Source organism: Mesoplodon densirostris, chromosome 4 (genome assembly GCF_025265405.1).
Source record: "Mesoplodon densirostris isolate mMesDen1 chromosome 4, mMesDen1 primary haplotype, whole genome shotgun sequence".
Taxonomy (NCBI): domain Eukaryota; kingdom Metazoa; phylum Chordata; class Mammalia; order Artiodactyla; family Ziphiidae; genus Mesoplodon; species Mesoplodon densirostris.
In genome coordinates, this window is record NC_082664.1 from 22,955,061 (window position 1) to 22,969,723 (window position 14,663).

Consider the following 14,663-nt stretch of genomic DNA (forward strand, 5'->3'; position numbering starts at 1 on the left):
TTTCCCTGGGTAACTTTATATTATTGAAGAAATTGACTTACAGCATTCAGATAGGAAAAAAAGGAGAGTTGTGCTGAGCAGTGGAATTGATTCAGTTGCATTTGCCTTATTTTTTGCTCACTGTTTGGGCAGCTGTTTTCAGTAGACTTTTGATATTCTAAGGTTATTATCTCAAGACCTCCCAAAATTCTAACCTAGATATAGAGCTGGGTAGTCAGCTAGCCATGCTCACTAAGTTGACTCACCTTCACGTCGTCCCTGAGCAAAATCAGTGCTGGGTCTTTTATGTTCCCCATTACAAATCATGTATCTGTGTCTTTGGATTCTCATAGTTGAAATTGACAGTGTTAAATCCATGGATACCAGAGGTGCTGTTCATGTTTAGATTTTTTTTTTTTTCTTTCCAGCTTTGACCGCCATTGAAGGCACAGCTCACGGGGAGCCCTGTCACTTCCCTTTTCTGTTCCTGGATAAGGAATATGATGAGTGTACCTCAGATGGGAGGGAAGATGGCAGACTGTGGTGTGCTACAACCTATGACTACAAGGCAGATGAAAAGTGGGGCTTTTGTGAAAGTAAGTATTGCTCAGTAGGCGGCACGTCCACATTGTTTTGTGTCTCAGGCAACAGTTTAAAGGCCTTTTTGTAGCCGTCCTTTTTCCACCTTTGTGAGAAATAGTCAACATCGATGACGCGGTTGTTGCCTTAAAGCCTGGACGTCAGCGCAGGAAGCGTGCAGTGTACTTATTTCCAGACCGTCACTCAGGCGGCTTATCACACTTGTGACTTATTTAGAGGTGGTTTTCCATTGGTGTGCACGGGTTGTTCTGAAACTCTCAGGCAGGCTGCTAAATTAATTAATAATGAAACATTGTTTGGCAATAAAGGAAATAGAACATTCTGGTGAAGGTTAATTAATAGTGGTTAAAAGAAAGATAGATCATACCTTTCCTAAATACTTGAGCAAAATGCACTGTGCTAAGTTAACATTTGACAAATATAGTATATTTAACTGTCCTAAGTGTTCATGTCAGTACAAAGGGACTGACTTCTAAATGCAAGCAAGCTGTGTTTTGGGGAAAAAGTTTATAACTAATAAAAAACAACGGAAAACCTTGAATATACCTCATTTGATACCAAATGACATTTTCAGAATAATGGCTCTGATAGACTATTTAGGCTTTCCTAGATATGTCATACAGTCCGTCTTTGGATGTAGGCCAGTATGATTAAGTACTCCAGATTAACACATCAGATTTTGTTTTTATATTGCAAGAACAGCTCACTTCTGTTTCTGTAAATATTAGTCCTCATGAAATACTCAAATGTCTCTTGGTGAGTTCTGTATTTCTGTTAAATGCTATATTACAGTAACAAAATAATTTTTGAGAAATCTGCAATAATTCTGTGATTTTCAGGGTTGTATTAGTGCATAGGAAAAAAAAGTAGAGAACTTGAACATTAAATCAGGATCTGTAGTTAATAAAAATCAATTTTTTTACTAATTTTTGTTATGTAATTAATCAAGTACTTTCTCCTTGTAAAATATACAGCATTTCAGGTGAGACTGAAGTGTTCTTTGACTACAACAGTATTTTTCTGTTTTTTTTACTGTCCTGATTTTAACTGACCTTGGCATATATAATCATAAGCTCCTACTGAAATTTTAGTTGAATTATATAAAAAGTTAGAATTACTAGCAGAAAAGTACCCTCCAAAAGCAGGTCGATATTGCTTTCTCTGAAAGAAAGTGATTTCAATGAGGTTTTTTTTTTTTCTAAGTCTTATCTTTTGTCAGATAAAGGCCATACTGAAAACCATGTGTCTTTAGAGTCAGACTTGGAAATGGTGAAAGATCATGGATTGTGTTTGCATGACCACCCAAAAGAAAGAATACATACTGATGTTTGATAAATAATTAGTGCAGAATTATACATGTAAATGCAAAATGTAAATTTTATTTTTAGCTGAAGAAGAGGCTGCCAAAAGACGGCAAATGCAGGAAGCGGAAATGATGTACCAGACTGGGATGAAAATCCTCAATGGAAGCAATAAGAAAAGCCAGAAAAGAGAGTAGGTAGCACGGCCAACTCCATTCTTACCCTGTGATAGGCCATTACTGAGATAAATGGATAAGTACTTTTTAAATTTAATATACTGCCAGAGACAAAGGATTTCTTAAGTTGCATTACAAGAAAGCTTAATATGATATATGAACATTAGGGGCATTACTTTTATCAGATTTTAGCTTGTTGGGGTAAAAAGGTCCTAAATACCAGTCACAAGAATGAACAGTGAGCAAATGGCAATATTTGATTAAGTTATAGTAATTTCTCAGAGCCAGGAATACATACAATATCCAGAATTCAAAGTGACATAAAACAAACAAAAGGAATTGTTGTCGGGTGTTTTCTGATTTTTTCGTTTCGCTTTGTAATTTTCTTGCAAAGTCTAGAATTTAGGAATGAAAGAACATAAAACAGGTGATTGTCCTGTAACATTTTATGTCCCTTTAATTTCAGCTGATTTTTGTTATAGTCTGTGCAAAGAAGACAGTTGTGGTGGTTATCATTCATTAGATTATTTACCGGACACCATATTATTACAGTTCTCACATTGCAAATCTAGTTAACTTTTTTTGTGTGTGTGTGTGTGTGGTACACGGGCCTCTCACTGTTGTGGCCTCTCCCATTGCGGAGCACAGGCTCCAGACGCGCAGGCCCAGTGGCCGTGGCTCACGGGCCCAGCCGCTCCGCGGCATGTGGGATCTTCCCAGACCTGGGGCACAAACCCGTGTCCACTGCATCGGCAGGCGGACTCTCAACCACTGCGCCACCAGGGAAGCCCTAGTTAACTTTTTTAATCGAATTTTTTAGGATTACTATTAGTGTAATTAGAATTCCAAGATATTGCAATAACAGAACTGGTACCTTATGTAAAAACAAAAGTAAGTTTTGTAAGTAACACTACTTTAGTAAAAATAAAATATCAGAGGGATTCTATAGAATAAGGAAGTTAAGCTGCATTTTAGGAGATCTTGAAAAAAATGTCAGCTCTAAAATATTGCTAATTTGTTTTTTCATTACTTATGTTTAAAGAGCATATAGGTATCTTCAAAAGGCAGCAAGCATGAACCATACCAAGGCCCTGGAGAGAGTGTCCTACGCTCTTTTGTTTGGTGATTACCTGACACAGAATATCCAGGCAGCTAAAGAGATGTTTGAGAAACTGACTGAGGAAGGTTCTCCCAAGGGACAAACTGTAAGTATACTTTCCGTGGAGGATCTCTCCGCATACAGCACTGGTTTATTTTAACAGCGTGGTACTCTTCGTTGCCCTGACTTCCTTTAACAAGTAATACTGTAAATATTAATTTTGTGACAGATCATTTTCCCAGTCTTCTTGGACAGTCTTTTTCCTTAGTTTGAGAACATTTATAGTCACTTAAGGCAGTTTTGCAATTGCATCTTGCCAAAATTATATTTGTAGTTTTCCAACTTAAATTTTCAGAGAATTAAACGAAGGTAATTGTTTTTTATCTGAAATTACTCACCGTTGTATTTTTTTCCCCTAAGGTCAGGTGCTCCAGCTCCTGTTAATCTTGGTATTTTTGTAAAAAAATATTTTGTTACAGAAGCAGTACATGTCCTTTATAAGGAAACTAGAAATACAAACTAAAAAAGCTAAGAAAATAAACATCTCATATGTACCTCCCAGACATAGGCACTGGTAATATGTTAGTCCATGCATACCCTTCTAGACCTTTCTCTTCATGTAAATTCTTTATTAAAATAAAATGTCATCGCCTGCTGTTCCATAACTTGCTCTTTTCAATCAATAGCCTTTAGCCCTTCCACTTCCAGTAAACTTTTACATCATATAACACCCATACCATATTCGTATGGTGTTGAGCCAAAACATTTTCTTTATATCTGTTTTGTCCAAATCAGTATTTGGTCCAGGACTATACTTATATTTGGTTGCTACTTCTAGCATAGCCCGCACCCTTTTTTTTTTTTTTTTTCTGTGTTAGAGATAGGGCCAGTTTTTCTACAGAATGTTCTGCCTCAGTTTGTCTACTTGTTTCTTCATAGTGTCCTTTAGTTTGTTTCTTCATCATCTATGTTTCCTAAAACTGAATGACACAGCTAAAGGCTGATGAACTCAAGTAAAATGTTCTTAGTTAGGCTACTGTGTAGCGGATGTTCTGATTCCATATTGCCCTTTGAGCCAGTTGATACATAATATCTGCTTGACGCCCCACTAGTAATGGTAGGATTGATGCCTGGGTTTAGGGGTCGCCACATTTATTTAAAATGCCCTCAATAGAGGGAAGGGAAAGGGGCTGGGGATTGAGTTACTAATCAATTATACCTATGTGAAGAAGCCTCCATACAAATCCCTCAACTCTGGGGTTTGGAGAGCCTCCAGGTTGGTGAATACATCCACGTGGCAGGAGGTGGTACACTCCAACTCCATGGGGACAGAAGCTCCTGCACTCAGGACTCTTACGGACCTCGCCCTTTGTACCTCTGCATCTGGCTGTTTATCTGTATTCTTTATATTGTCTTTTAATTTTGTGTATAAGTTTTTTCATGTAAAATAAGCAACTTTAGTTGAATTTATTCATCTTTTATGGTTTCTGGGTTTTGTGTCCTACTTATAAAGGTGTTTTGCCCACTTAAAAAAAAAAGGTCTTCAATAATAAAGATTTATCAATGGTGCGGGATTTGCTTAAAGATAAAACAAAATTTCTAGTCACAGAGGAAGTCTGTTTTCAGACTATGTAAACAGTAAAGGCATTTGGACCATTGTTTTCCACAGGACTGATAACCTGATCAGTATGCAACTCTTATGTAGTCTTGGTTTTGGTTTATAAACAGGTTATATCTTAATTGCTCCCCTTTGTTTTCAAAGCTTTTTTTCCCTTTTTACATAAATCAGGTTATGTAAAATTCACACATACATTCTTTATCTTCAGACACATTCTGTTCTGAGGAACGGTTTTACTTTTAAAGCATCTTTTCCCTCTAATAATAGAACCTTACAATGCCACAGTGCTTTACACACTGCAAAGCACTCTCTCCACCATAATTAATTCTAGCTGATGAAGCAAAGCACCAAAATCACAGTGGCTTCACACAGCAAGGAGTTAATTCTTGTTTATGCCAGGTCCCATGCAGCTCTCCTGCCTGAGTTACTCTTCATATGGTGACTTAGGGTCAGGGGCTGCTTCTGTCATATAGCTATATACCATCTGGAACACGGGGCTTCCAAGCCATCACGAAGGGAGAAGGGAGGACTGGAGGATTCTCTGGGATGTTTTTAAGGGCCAGGTCTGAAAATGGCTTGCATCCCCTCTGGTCACGTCCCAGGCAGTGGCCCTACCTAACTTCAAGGGAGGCTGGGAAATGTAGAAGAGCTTGTGGCTTTTGATGAGAATAGCACCTGCGTTTACAACTTTAGCCTATGCTTTCATGTCATCAGGGATGATCCTCAGAGGGCAGAGGGTAGAACCTTACCAATACATTGGTTGGCTGGTTGGGTTTTTTTAAGAAAACTGTGTATGCTCTAGTGTTGTAAAGTGACCTTTCTCCCTTGACCCCTTCAACTTAGCCCCTTGCTGCCTCTTTTTATTCCTGCGATAGCTTATTTAGTAATCTCTTACCCACTATCATTGTGTATCACCCTTCACATAGATAATATGTTGATGTAATGATATAGGAGACATTTTGTTTTCATAATAGCTATTCATCAAGAATCAAGTAAAAGTCATATTTAAATGTGTTCAGCTTCGGTTTTCTAGTTGATGTTTTATTAAATTGTCTTTAATCTTCAAGCTAAGCTTTTTTAGTTGCTTAAAGTTATATTTCATTATGTAATTTGTAAAACCTTGAATGCATTTCTGAGGCTTTTTAATTCCACAGTTGTGCTTATTTGCAACTGTTCAAATCTTTTAGCATTTAAAGATTCTTGCATCTTTTCATGGTTCATAAAACTGTCTGCCTTTTATCATTTTGTTTCAGGCTCTTGGCTTTCTCTATGCTTCTGGACTTGGTGTTAATTCAAGTCAGGCAAAGGTAATATTATTAAAATTTTATTGTATATTACAATTTGAATTGGGTAAATATGTAACTATGTTGAGTTAAGCATCTTTTGTTCTTTCACAGGCCCTTGTTTATTATACTTTCGGAGCTCTTGGGGGCAACCTGATAGCCCACATGGTTTTGGTAAGTAAGACTTAAATGGAAGGCTAATAACATTGAATAGTTGGTTTACAAGTGGCCACAACTTTTCTAGATTTCATGATTGAAATTTACTTATATTCATTAAGACCCAATATTCAATTGAATGTCCTTCAGCTTCTTGTTAATGGATACAGCAATTGAATCTACGTGTGGATGAAAATTGGTAGAGTCCACAGTTTGTCTTTAAAATGATTAGTTTGGCTGATTTCCCTTAAAATAGAAATCTGATAAATGGTTCTTTCTCAATTTTCTATAAGTTGGAATTGTTTGTCAGAATCATTTTTTAGATTGGGTTATGACAGATTTTACATTTAAATAGATGAAGGGCTAAGTATACAAATAACCAGTGTCCTATAAAGTTCATTACAGAGTATCTCTTATGTATTACCTGATAGTGTTGATCACTTAAACGGCTTAGTGTTAAAATATAGAATCTTTCCACCACGTTCTTTTTTGCTGAGGTGTTTAATCTGCCTTCTACTTTATAAATTGACTTTGGGTGAGTCCACATGACCTCTGACCCATATTACTGTGTTCCAAATGAATATGTAAGTTCTTGCAGGAATGTAAAGAATAGATTGAGCAGAAATGAGATCGAAAGCAGAGAAACCAGTCCAAAATCTGGAGGGGGCTATAGGCCTGGTCATTGATGGGATTATGAAACTTAACAAAGAAGGAAAATGTAGTTTTCTGGCCAGTTGGGTAGATCCTGGATAATTTTCCCTATGTGTATTCCAAAAATATTTACTGAATACTTGTCCTTAGAATTCCAAATATCAGTAAGATATAATACCATCGCACAACAAGCTTTTAATGTAGAAAGGGAGACATGAGTAAGGAGGTTGTTACAATACAGCATGAGAATGTCAGGGAATCACCTAAAAGGCACCTCACCCATACTGGCATTGGAAGGAGATACTTCTGAAGAAAGGAGCAACTAAAACGTTGGAAAATAGAATGCCAGGTAGTCTGTCAACAGGACAGGTAGACAGGGATCATGTAAACAGCTGTACGTCACACCAGAGAGCTTGGGCTTAGTCCTGTTACACAGGTAAACTGCTGAAGGAGTTTCAGTAAGTGAAAAACAAGGGCGTTGCTCTAGGTTTCTGAAACACTCCTTACTAATTTTGAAGTCTTTTTCACTTGTTCGTTTAATCTCCAGGAACGTTTATTCCTCAAACAGTAATTGAAAAGTTATTTTTAGATGAATTTTCAAGAAATATTAGATACATTTGACACAAATCTTTTTAAACTACTTATCAGTCTCCTTAAATGGTGGCTACAAAACAAGAACATTAAGTATGAATATTATACATGTTATGGGTCTTCCTTGGTGGTGCAGTGGTTAAGAATCCACCTGCCAATGCAGGGGACACGGGTTCAAGCCCTGGTCTGGGAAGATCCCACGTGCCGCGGAGCAACTAAGCCCTTGCACCACAACTACTGAGCCTGCGCTCTAGAGCCCGCAAGCCACAACTACTGAAGCCCGCGTGCCACAACTACTGAAGCCCACGCACCTAGAACCCGTGCTGCACAACAAGAGAAGCCACCGCAATGAGAAGCCCGTGCGCTGCAACAAAGAATAGCCCCCACTCTTCACGACTAGAGAAAGCCTGTGCACAGCAATGAAGACCCAACGCAGCCAAAAATAAATAAATACATTTATTTTTTTAAAAAAATTAAAAAATATATTATACATGTTATTATACAGTCATTCCCTAAGGATTGTTAAAATTGGTAAAGCTATTTGAGTCTGTGCTAAATGGCTCCAGAGAGCTCTGTCTTCTGCTCTTTATAATTAACTATCTTCCCCCTTATTCTGAAGTCATTTATTGCTGGTATTACTGTGCCTGTTTTAGTAGTCTCTTGTCTTCCCTATTTCGCTAATTTGTTCCTTCTTTTAAGAGCTACTTTGGAAGATTAACCTGTTTTTGTTAAAATTGTATCTGAAGTAAAATTGAAATCTGTTCTAAGCAAGAGCCCAAGCAATTTTCTCTTATAGGTAAACGGGCACACTGCATACATAAAGTTGATCACATCTATTTTGATTGCTCTCGGAACTTTATTATTTATTTCCTAGTTCTTAGCCTGGTTGTTGAAGTTGATGAGTAAGTTACCTCAACGTAAAACTCAGGATAAATGATGTAGCCAAGTACTTGGATCAAAGGACAGCAAAATTACATTCTGCTTATAGTTAGCTTTATTTGTTCCCACAAGAATGCCACTGAAGCATGTGAAACTGCCTTCTTCTCACCTGAAGTTGTATTACAGGGTTACCGATACTGGGCTGGCATTGGGGTCCTCCAGAGCTGTGAATCTGCACTGACTCATTATCGTCTTGTTGCTAATCATGGTATCTACCTTTTTGCCTTTCCCCCTTACCAAACCCCCCAAAAAATCCAAACAATTAATTTTAAATACATCTATTTTCATTGTACTACTTGAAATACTGTGACTGTTTCTCTCAAGTAGAATCATCTTTACACTATTTGATTAAGAAGTACTTTTCAAAAATTTGCTTTGGGTTCCACTTCTTAATATTATGTGGGGGAAAAGAAAACCCTGAATTTAGATTACTATTTTGTACTCTATAGACCACTATGGAAACAGTTTCCTTCAACATAGTGTCTGTCAGCATTTGGCAGCTGCAATTGTACTTCCCTCTGTGGGACAGTCCCTCTGACTTTCATCCCCATCATTACTTTGTCCACATTTCAGTTGCTAGTGATATCTCACTGACGGGAGGCTCAGTAGTACAGAGAATACGGCTGCCTGACGAGGTGGAAAACCCAGGAATGAACAGTGGAATGCTTGAAGAAGATTTGATTCAGTATTACCAGTTCTTAGCTGAAAAAGGTGATGTGCAAGCACAGGTACGTGTTTAAACATCTCCCGCGAGATGTTACTGCCTTGTATGTGACAGCCTCTGGGGGCAAGCACTTATATCTATAACATTTTCACGGAGCTATTATTAGCTACATGATTACCACACTCTCACGACCTTCTGTTTGGACTCACCTGGGATGTGGCCCAGGCATATTGATGGTTCCGTGAAAGCTGGCCGGGGTGACTCTGCTGTGCACCCCTGTTGGAAACTGCTGCTTAAATGGAGCGGCGTTGCGGTGGTGATGAAGGCTCTTCTGGGGGTCACCCAGGATGGAAACTGTCACCCCCCCAGACAAAAAGTCTCTGGCACATTTGGAATTCAGAATTTCTTCAGAGCTATCCATGTTTCCTTTCCTTATCTTAGACTATAATTTTCTCAAGGTCAAGGACAGAAGTAGGCTTGTTTAATGTAAACTGTATGATATATTCAGTACATCAAAGTATCATGTATAATATGCTGTTTCATGGGTTGTTTTGATGATATTAAAAAGGAGAACTTCGCTGTCCATTTTAAGAACAGTTAATTTTCAGACTAACAGAAGGGAATACTTTTAAAAATAAAGAAAAAACTTAAGCCATATCTTAGCTCATGGAAATTAAAATAAAGTTGTCTCTTCTGATTACACATCTTTCTTTTATATGACACCAGTTAAAATTCAAAACACTCTAAATGCTTAACAATAGGGAATTGGCTCAAATATGACACTCCAATATAATGGAATTCTATGTGGTCATTAAATACTATGTAGAATACTGCTTAATGTAGAAAGCTGATTTCAGTGTATTAAATGAAAATCTCAAGTTAAAGAAAAAAGTGTGTGGTACAGTATATCATTTTCTTTTTTTTTACTTACTGAGTTATGACATGAATACAGAAAAGTACACAAAACTGAAGTACAGCTCAATGAATTATCAGCAAGGGAACCTCTTTTGTGGTGTAACTAGGACCCTAGAAGCCCCTCTTTGGAACTCTTCTTCCCTCTTGCCCGTGGGTAACCACTGAGCTGGCGTCTAACACCATAGATTGGTTTGGCCTGTTTTTGAAGGAGTCTTATGTAAAAATAAATCATATAGCATTTTTTTGGTATCAACTTCTTTTACTCAGCATTATGTTTTTGTGAAATCAATCCATGTGTTTTCACATAGCTGTAATTCATTCATTTGCATTGCTATATAGTATTTCATTGTATGAAACGACCACAGTTCATCCATTTTATTCTTCCCAGATTTGGGCTGTTACAAATAATGCTCTGCATTTTCTTGTACATGTCTTGTGCAAATACTGTCTCAAATTTTCATAGCTTTATAGAATTTGATAGCTAGTATAATACATTCTCCCACTATCATATTTTCATTATATTTAGCTCTAATTTTTATTGTGATTTCTTTTGACCCGTGTGTAATTTAGAAATGAATTGCTTAGTTTCCACATACAGTCAGCCCTTTGTAACAGCAGGTTCTGCATCCAAAGATTCAACTAACTGTGGATCAAAAAATTTTTAAACAAATTTTTTTTTTCAGAAAGTTCCAAAAAGCAAACTTTGTCACACACTGGCAGCTATTTACATAATATTTACATTGTATTTACAACTATTTACATAGCATCTACATTAAGTATTATAAGTAATCTAGAAATGATTTAAAGTGTACGGGACGTTGTACATGGGTTACATGCACATACTATGCCATTTTATATAAGGGACTTGGCGTCTGCAGATTTTGGTATCTGTGGGGTTCCTGGAACCAGTCCCCCATGGATGCCAAGGGACAACTGTACATGGGAATTTTCTGCTTACCTTTTTTGTTGTTGATATCTGGCTTAATCTACTGTAGTCAGAATATGCTCTGTATGACTTCAGTTGTTTGAGAGTTCTTGCAACTTGCTTGATGCCCCATCTTGGTCAGTTTGGGCAAATATTCTGTGCACTAAAGAGAATGTGAATTTCTACAGTCGTTGAGTGTAGTGTTTGATATGTGTCAATTGTCGTGTTTCTTAATCCTACTGTTCAAATCTTATGAATCCCTACTGAATTTGGCTGCTTCTTCCGTCAAGTGCTGAGGCAATATTGCTGAATTTTTCCACTCTGATTGTGGATTTGTCTCTTTCTCCTTTTAGTTTCATCAGTTTTGGTTTATATATTTTAAGCCATGTTGAATGCATAACATAATATTGTTATCTTTCTGTTGAGCTAACTTTTGTATCATGAAATGACCTCTTTTATCTCCAGAAATATTTTTTTACTTTAGTTGTATTTTGCCTGATACTGGCATAGCTACACTACTTTTTTTTGGTTAGTATTTACCCGGAATATCTTTTCTATCCTGTACTTTCAACCTTCTAATGTTTAACGTATGTCTCTTGCAAGCATCATATGACTATTTGTTTATTTTTCTTAATCCATTCAGTCTTTTAAGTAGAGTAATTAGTGATATATTTGAGTTTCAATTTTCTATCTCACTTTTATTTTGCTTTTCCAAGTTCCTTTTTCTCTCCTTTCTTACCCTCTTTTGGTTTGAGTTTGTCTGTGTTTTAATCCTACATGTTTTTGAACCCCACAAGATACTATTCTTTTATATAGTCCATCCAATTTAGATTTACTCACAAATTTACCTTTCTCTTGTCCTGTATTTCTTACTGCATCTCCAAGCTTCCCAGGATAATTTTCCCTCTTCTTAAAGAATACTCTTTAGTTCAAAAGATTTGAACTTTTCTTTAGCTTATGTGGAAATGCCTTTATTTCACCTCTATTTCAGGATACTTTGCAACTAAAAGCAGACATTTTTAGCTTTTTTTTAAATGTAGGATATGGACTTCCCTGGCGGTCCAGTGGTTAAGACTTCGCCTTCCAGTGCAAGGGGTGTGGGTTCAGTCCCTGGTCAGGGAGCTAAGATCCCACATGCTTCTCAGCCAAAAAACCGAAACATAAAACAAGCGATATTGTAACAAATTCAATAAAGACTTTAAAAATTGTCCACATCAAAAGAGTCTTTAAAACAAACAAACAAAAAATGTAAATTAGAGTAATATCTTAGGGAATTAAGACTAAATGTTTAATTTTCTGTGTTATGAACAGAAACCTTTTTGTGACCAAATGGTTTCTTGTTGGTCTAATTTCATTACATGTCAGAGGCAGGTGCTGCCATTTACTCTTGCCTCCTTTTTGTTCATTTTCAGGTTGGTCTGGGACAGCTGCATCTGCACGGAGGCCGTGGAGTAGAACAAAACCATCAGGTAACCTGCCTGTTCTTAGGGCTTTACATTTCATATTGTAGCAAGAAATGATGCTCCAGATATATTTCTTGCTAAGTCAGTGACGATATCAAGCTTTGTGATTAATGGATGTTGGTAACATCACAAATGAGCTTTCAAGATCTAACCCCTGAGGAAACTGAGGAACAAAAATGTGATCATACCTCGTAGCAATGGGAAAGGTTTTATTAATTCCAAAACCTAGTTCTCAATATGGCCGAAAATGCATAAACAATGTCTTGGTTTTCTATAGGTATTGTGATAGAAGTATGTCTTTAAAAACTCCTATTGGAAAATATTTCCTAGAACTGAGGAAAATTCATTGTTGAGTTTGTGAGAAATTAGGAGTGTACAACTATAGCAGTCAGATCCATATCCACTCACCAACTTTGGTCTGCTTTTTGTCCTGTGTATTGCTCATCTGCCATCAATATACCTATCACTTGTGTGAATAACTGCCCGCCTGCATTTCCTAAGCAATAGCCTGTCTTTGTAAACTGTGCATCTGATCGTGCAGTTCCATTGCTTAAAACTCTTCTTGAGTGGTCTGTGATTTCTAGTAGCTTGGAAACCAAAACCTTTAACATGACCTCCAAGGCCTTGTACCAGTCCCTATTTACCTCACCAGCCCCTTGCTTTCTGAGTCACAGGCACATGGACCTTTTCTCAGGTCTTTGAAAATATTAAGAACCTCCCTGTCTCAGGACTTCTGGAAGGCCAGTCCCTCTGACTAGAGTGAATATTATTATCATCCCACCTCCTTTCTTCACATAACAATCCTACTCATTCTCCAGAACTCAGTTCCAGGATCTCTTCCCCTGAATGTCTCCACTGACCACAACCCCACTCCAAGACTAGGTCATGGACCACAGTTATGACTTCTGAAAATCTGTATTCCCTGTGGCCTTTGTCCATTATAAATTAGTTAATTATGTAATTGTTTCCCCTGCTAGAATATAAGGTCCAAAACAGCATGAACTGTGTCTGCCTTGTTTGCCACTTCATTCCCAGCACCTGGCAGTGCCTAGCATGTATAATATTAAGTTCTCAATAAATGTTCTTCAAACTAATAAAACTGTTTTTCTACCACACCAGGTAAGTATTCTAATTAAGGTTATTTCAAGCACTATATTGTATCAACTTTAAGAATTAGTTTGTAACAGAATACATTTATCGCTAAAACTATACCAAATATTGATGCTTTTTAAAATTATTATTCAAACAGCATTTTGACAACTTTAAGTGTCTTTAGGTCATTAAAATTACATGTCATTAGGCCAGTGAAGCCTCAGATGAACTGGTTAGTTAAAATGTCAGGTGAGAGAACAGAATTCTGGTTAAGAATTTGCTACATAGCATTACACAACAAGTTTTGGGACATTCTTGGTGGTGTATGCTGCCTACCTGTGAAACAATTACGCAGTGATAAATTTTCACAGAAGAAAAGGAGTTCCCAATATATAACTGCATGAATTCAACCAATATTTGAGTACCACCTGTCCCATTCACTGCAAGGCATTCAGGATACAATGCTGGACCTTACCCTTGGTCCTTACCTTTACAGAGCTTCAAGTTTAATAGAAGCATTAGGTAATGTTTAAATGATCACACCAATGAATATGTAATAAATCGTGATTATTGTTACAAAGGAGAATTAATGAGTCCAATGATAGGTTAATGAGGGGGAGGTGGCACTTGTCTCTGAAGAGACGTGGATGACATTTAAGTTGAACCTTGGAGGTAAGATCATTCCAGCCCAAAAAGAACATCATGTGTATAGGTCCTGAGGCAGGAAGGAACATGGCTGGTGTACCCAGAGTGCAGGGAGCAAGGTGAAACAATACTGAGATAAACAGTGTCTGGTCACGTCAGTGTATTCCCTGCAGCACTTCAAGGGGCTGGAAGGCATGTTGAGATTTAAGAACAGTCGCTTTGGATGACCCCAAGAATAAATAAAAGCAGAAAGATGAGGGAGTGGAGCGTTCCAGATGTTCTGCTGAGAGATAATGCAGCTTACACTAGAATTATGGGAATGGAGGATAGTAGATGGATTCAAGATGTATCAGTATTTGGTGGTGAAAGAAATAGGACTTAGTGATGGATTGGATATGAGAGGGAAGTGGGGTGGGTACCTCAGACAACCAGGAGACGTGTTGCCATTTACTTAAACTGAGGTACTGCAGTATAACAGATTTTTTTAAATGTTCCTGAGGTAATTATTTTGGTTAAAAGCCAAGGGCAGGTTCTATTAACAACTAATAATTTTCATAAATTCCTTT

The 14,663-nt window shown here is 37.4% G+C and overlaps 1 protein-coding gene across 1 annotated transcript in view; it reads left to right on the forward strand.

Moving 5' to 3' along the window:
- SEL1L (SEL1L adaptor subunit of SYVN1 ubiquitin ligase) overlaps positions 1-14,663 on the forward strand; it is a 57,394-nt gene that overhangs the window by 22,732 nt on the left and 19,999 nt on the right. The window contains exons 4-11 of the mRNA XM_060095749.1: positions 408-575; positions 1,968-2,073; positions 3,099-3,261; positions 6,027-6,080; positions 6,171-6,230; positions 8,520-8,601; positions 8,967-9,121; positions 12,310-12,366. Coding sequence (XP_059951732.1) covers positions 408-575; positions 1,968-2,073; positions 3,099-3,261; positions 6,027-6,080; positions 6,171-6,230; positions 8,520-8,601; positions 8,967-9,121; positions 12,310-12,366 — 845 coding nt within the window. The remainder of the gene's footprint in view (positions 1-407; positions 576-1,967; positions 2,074-3,098; positions 3,262-6,026; positions 6,081-6,170; positions 6,231-8,519; positions 8,602-8,966; positions 9,122-12,309; positions 12,367-14,663) is intronic.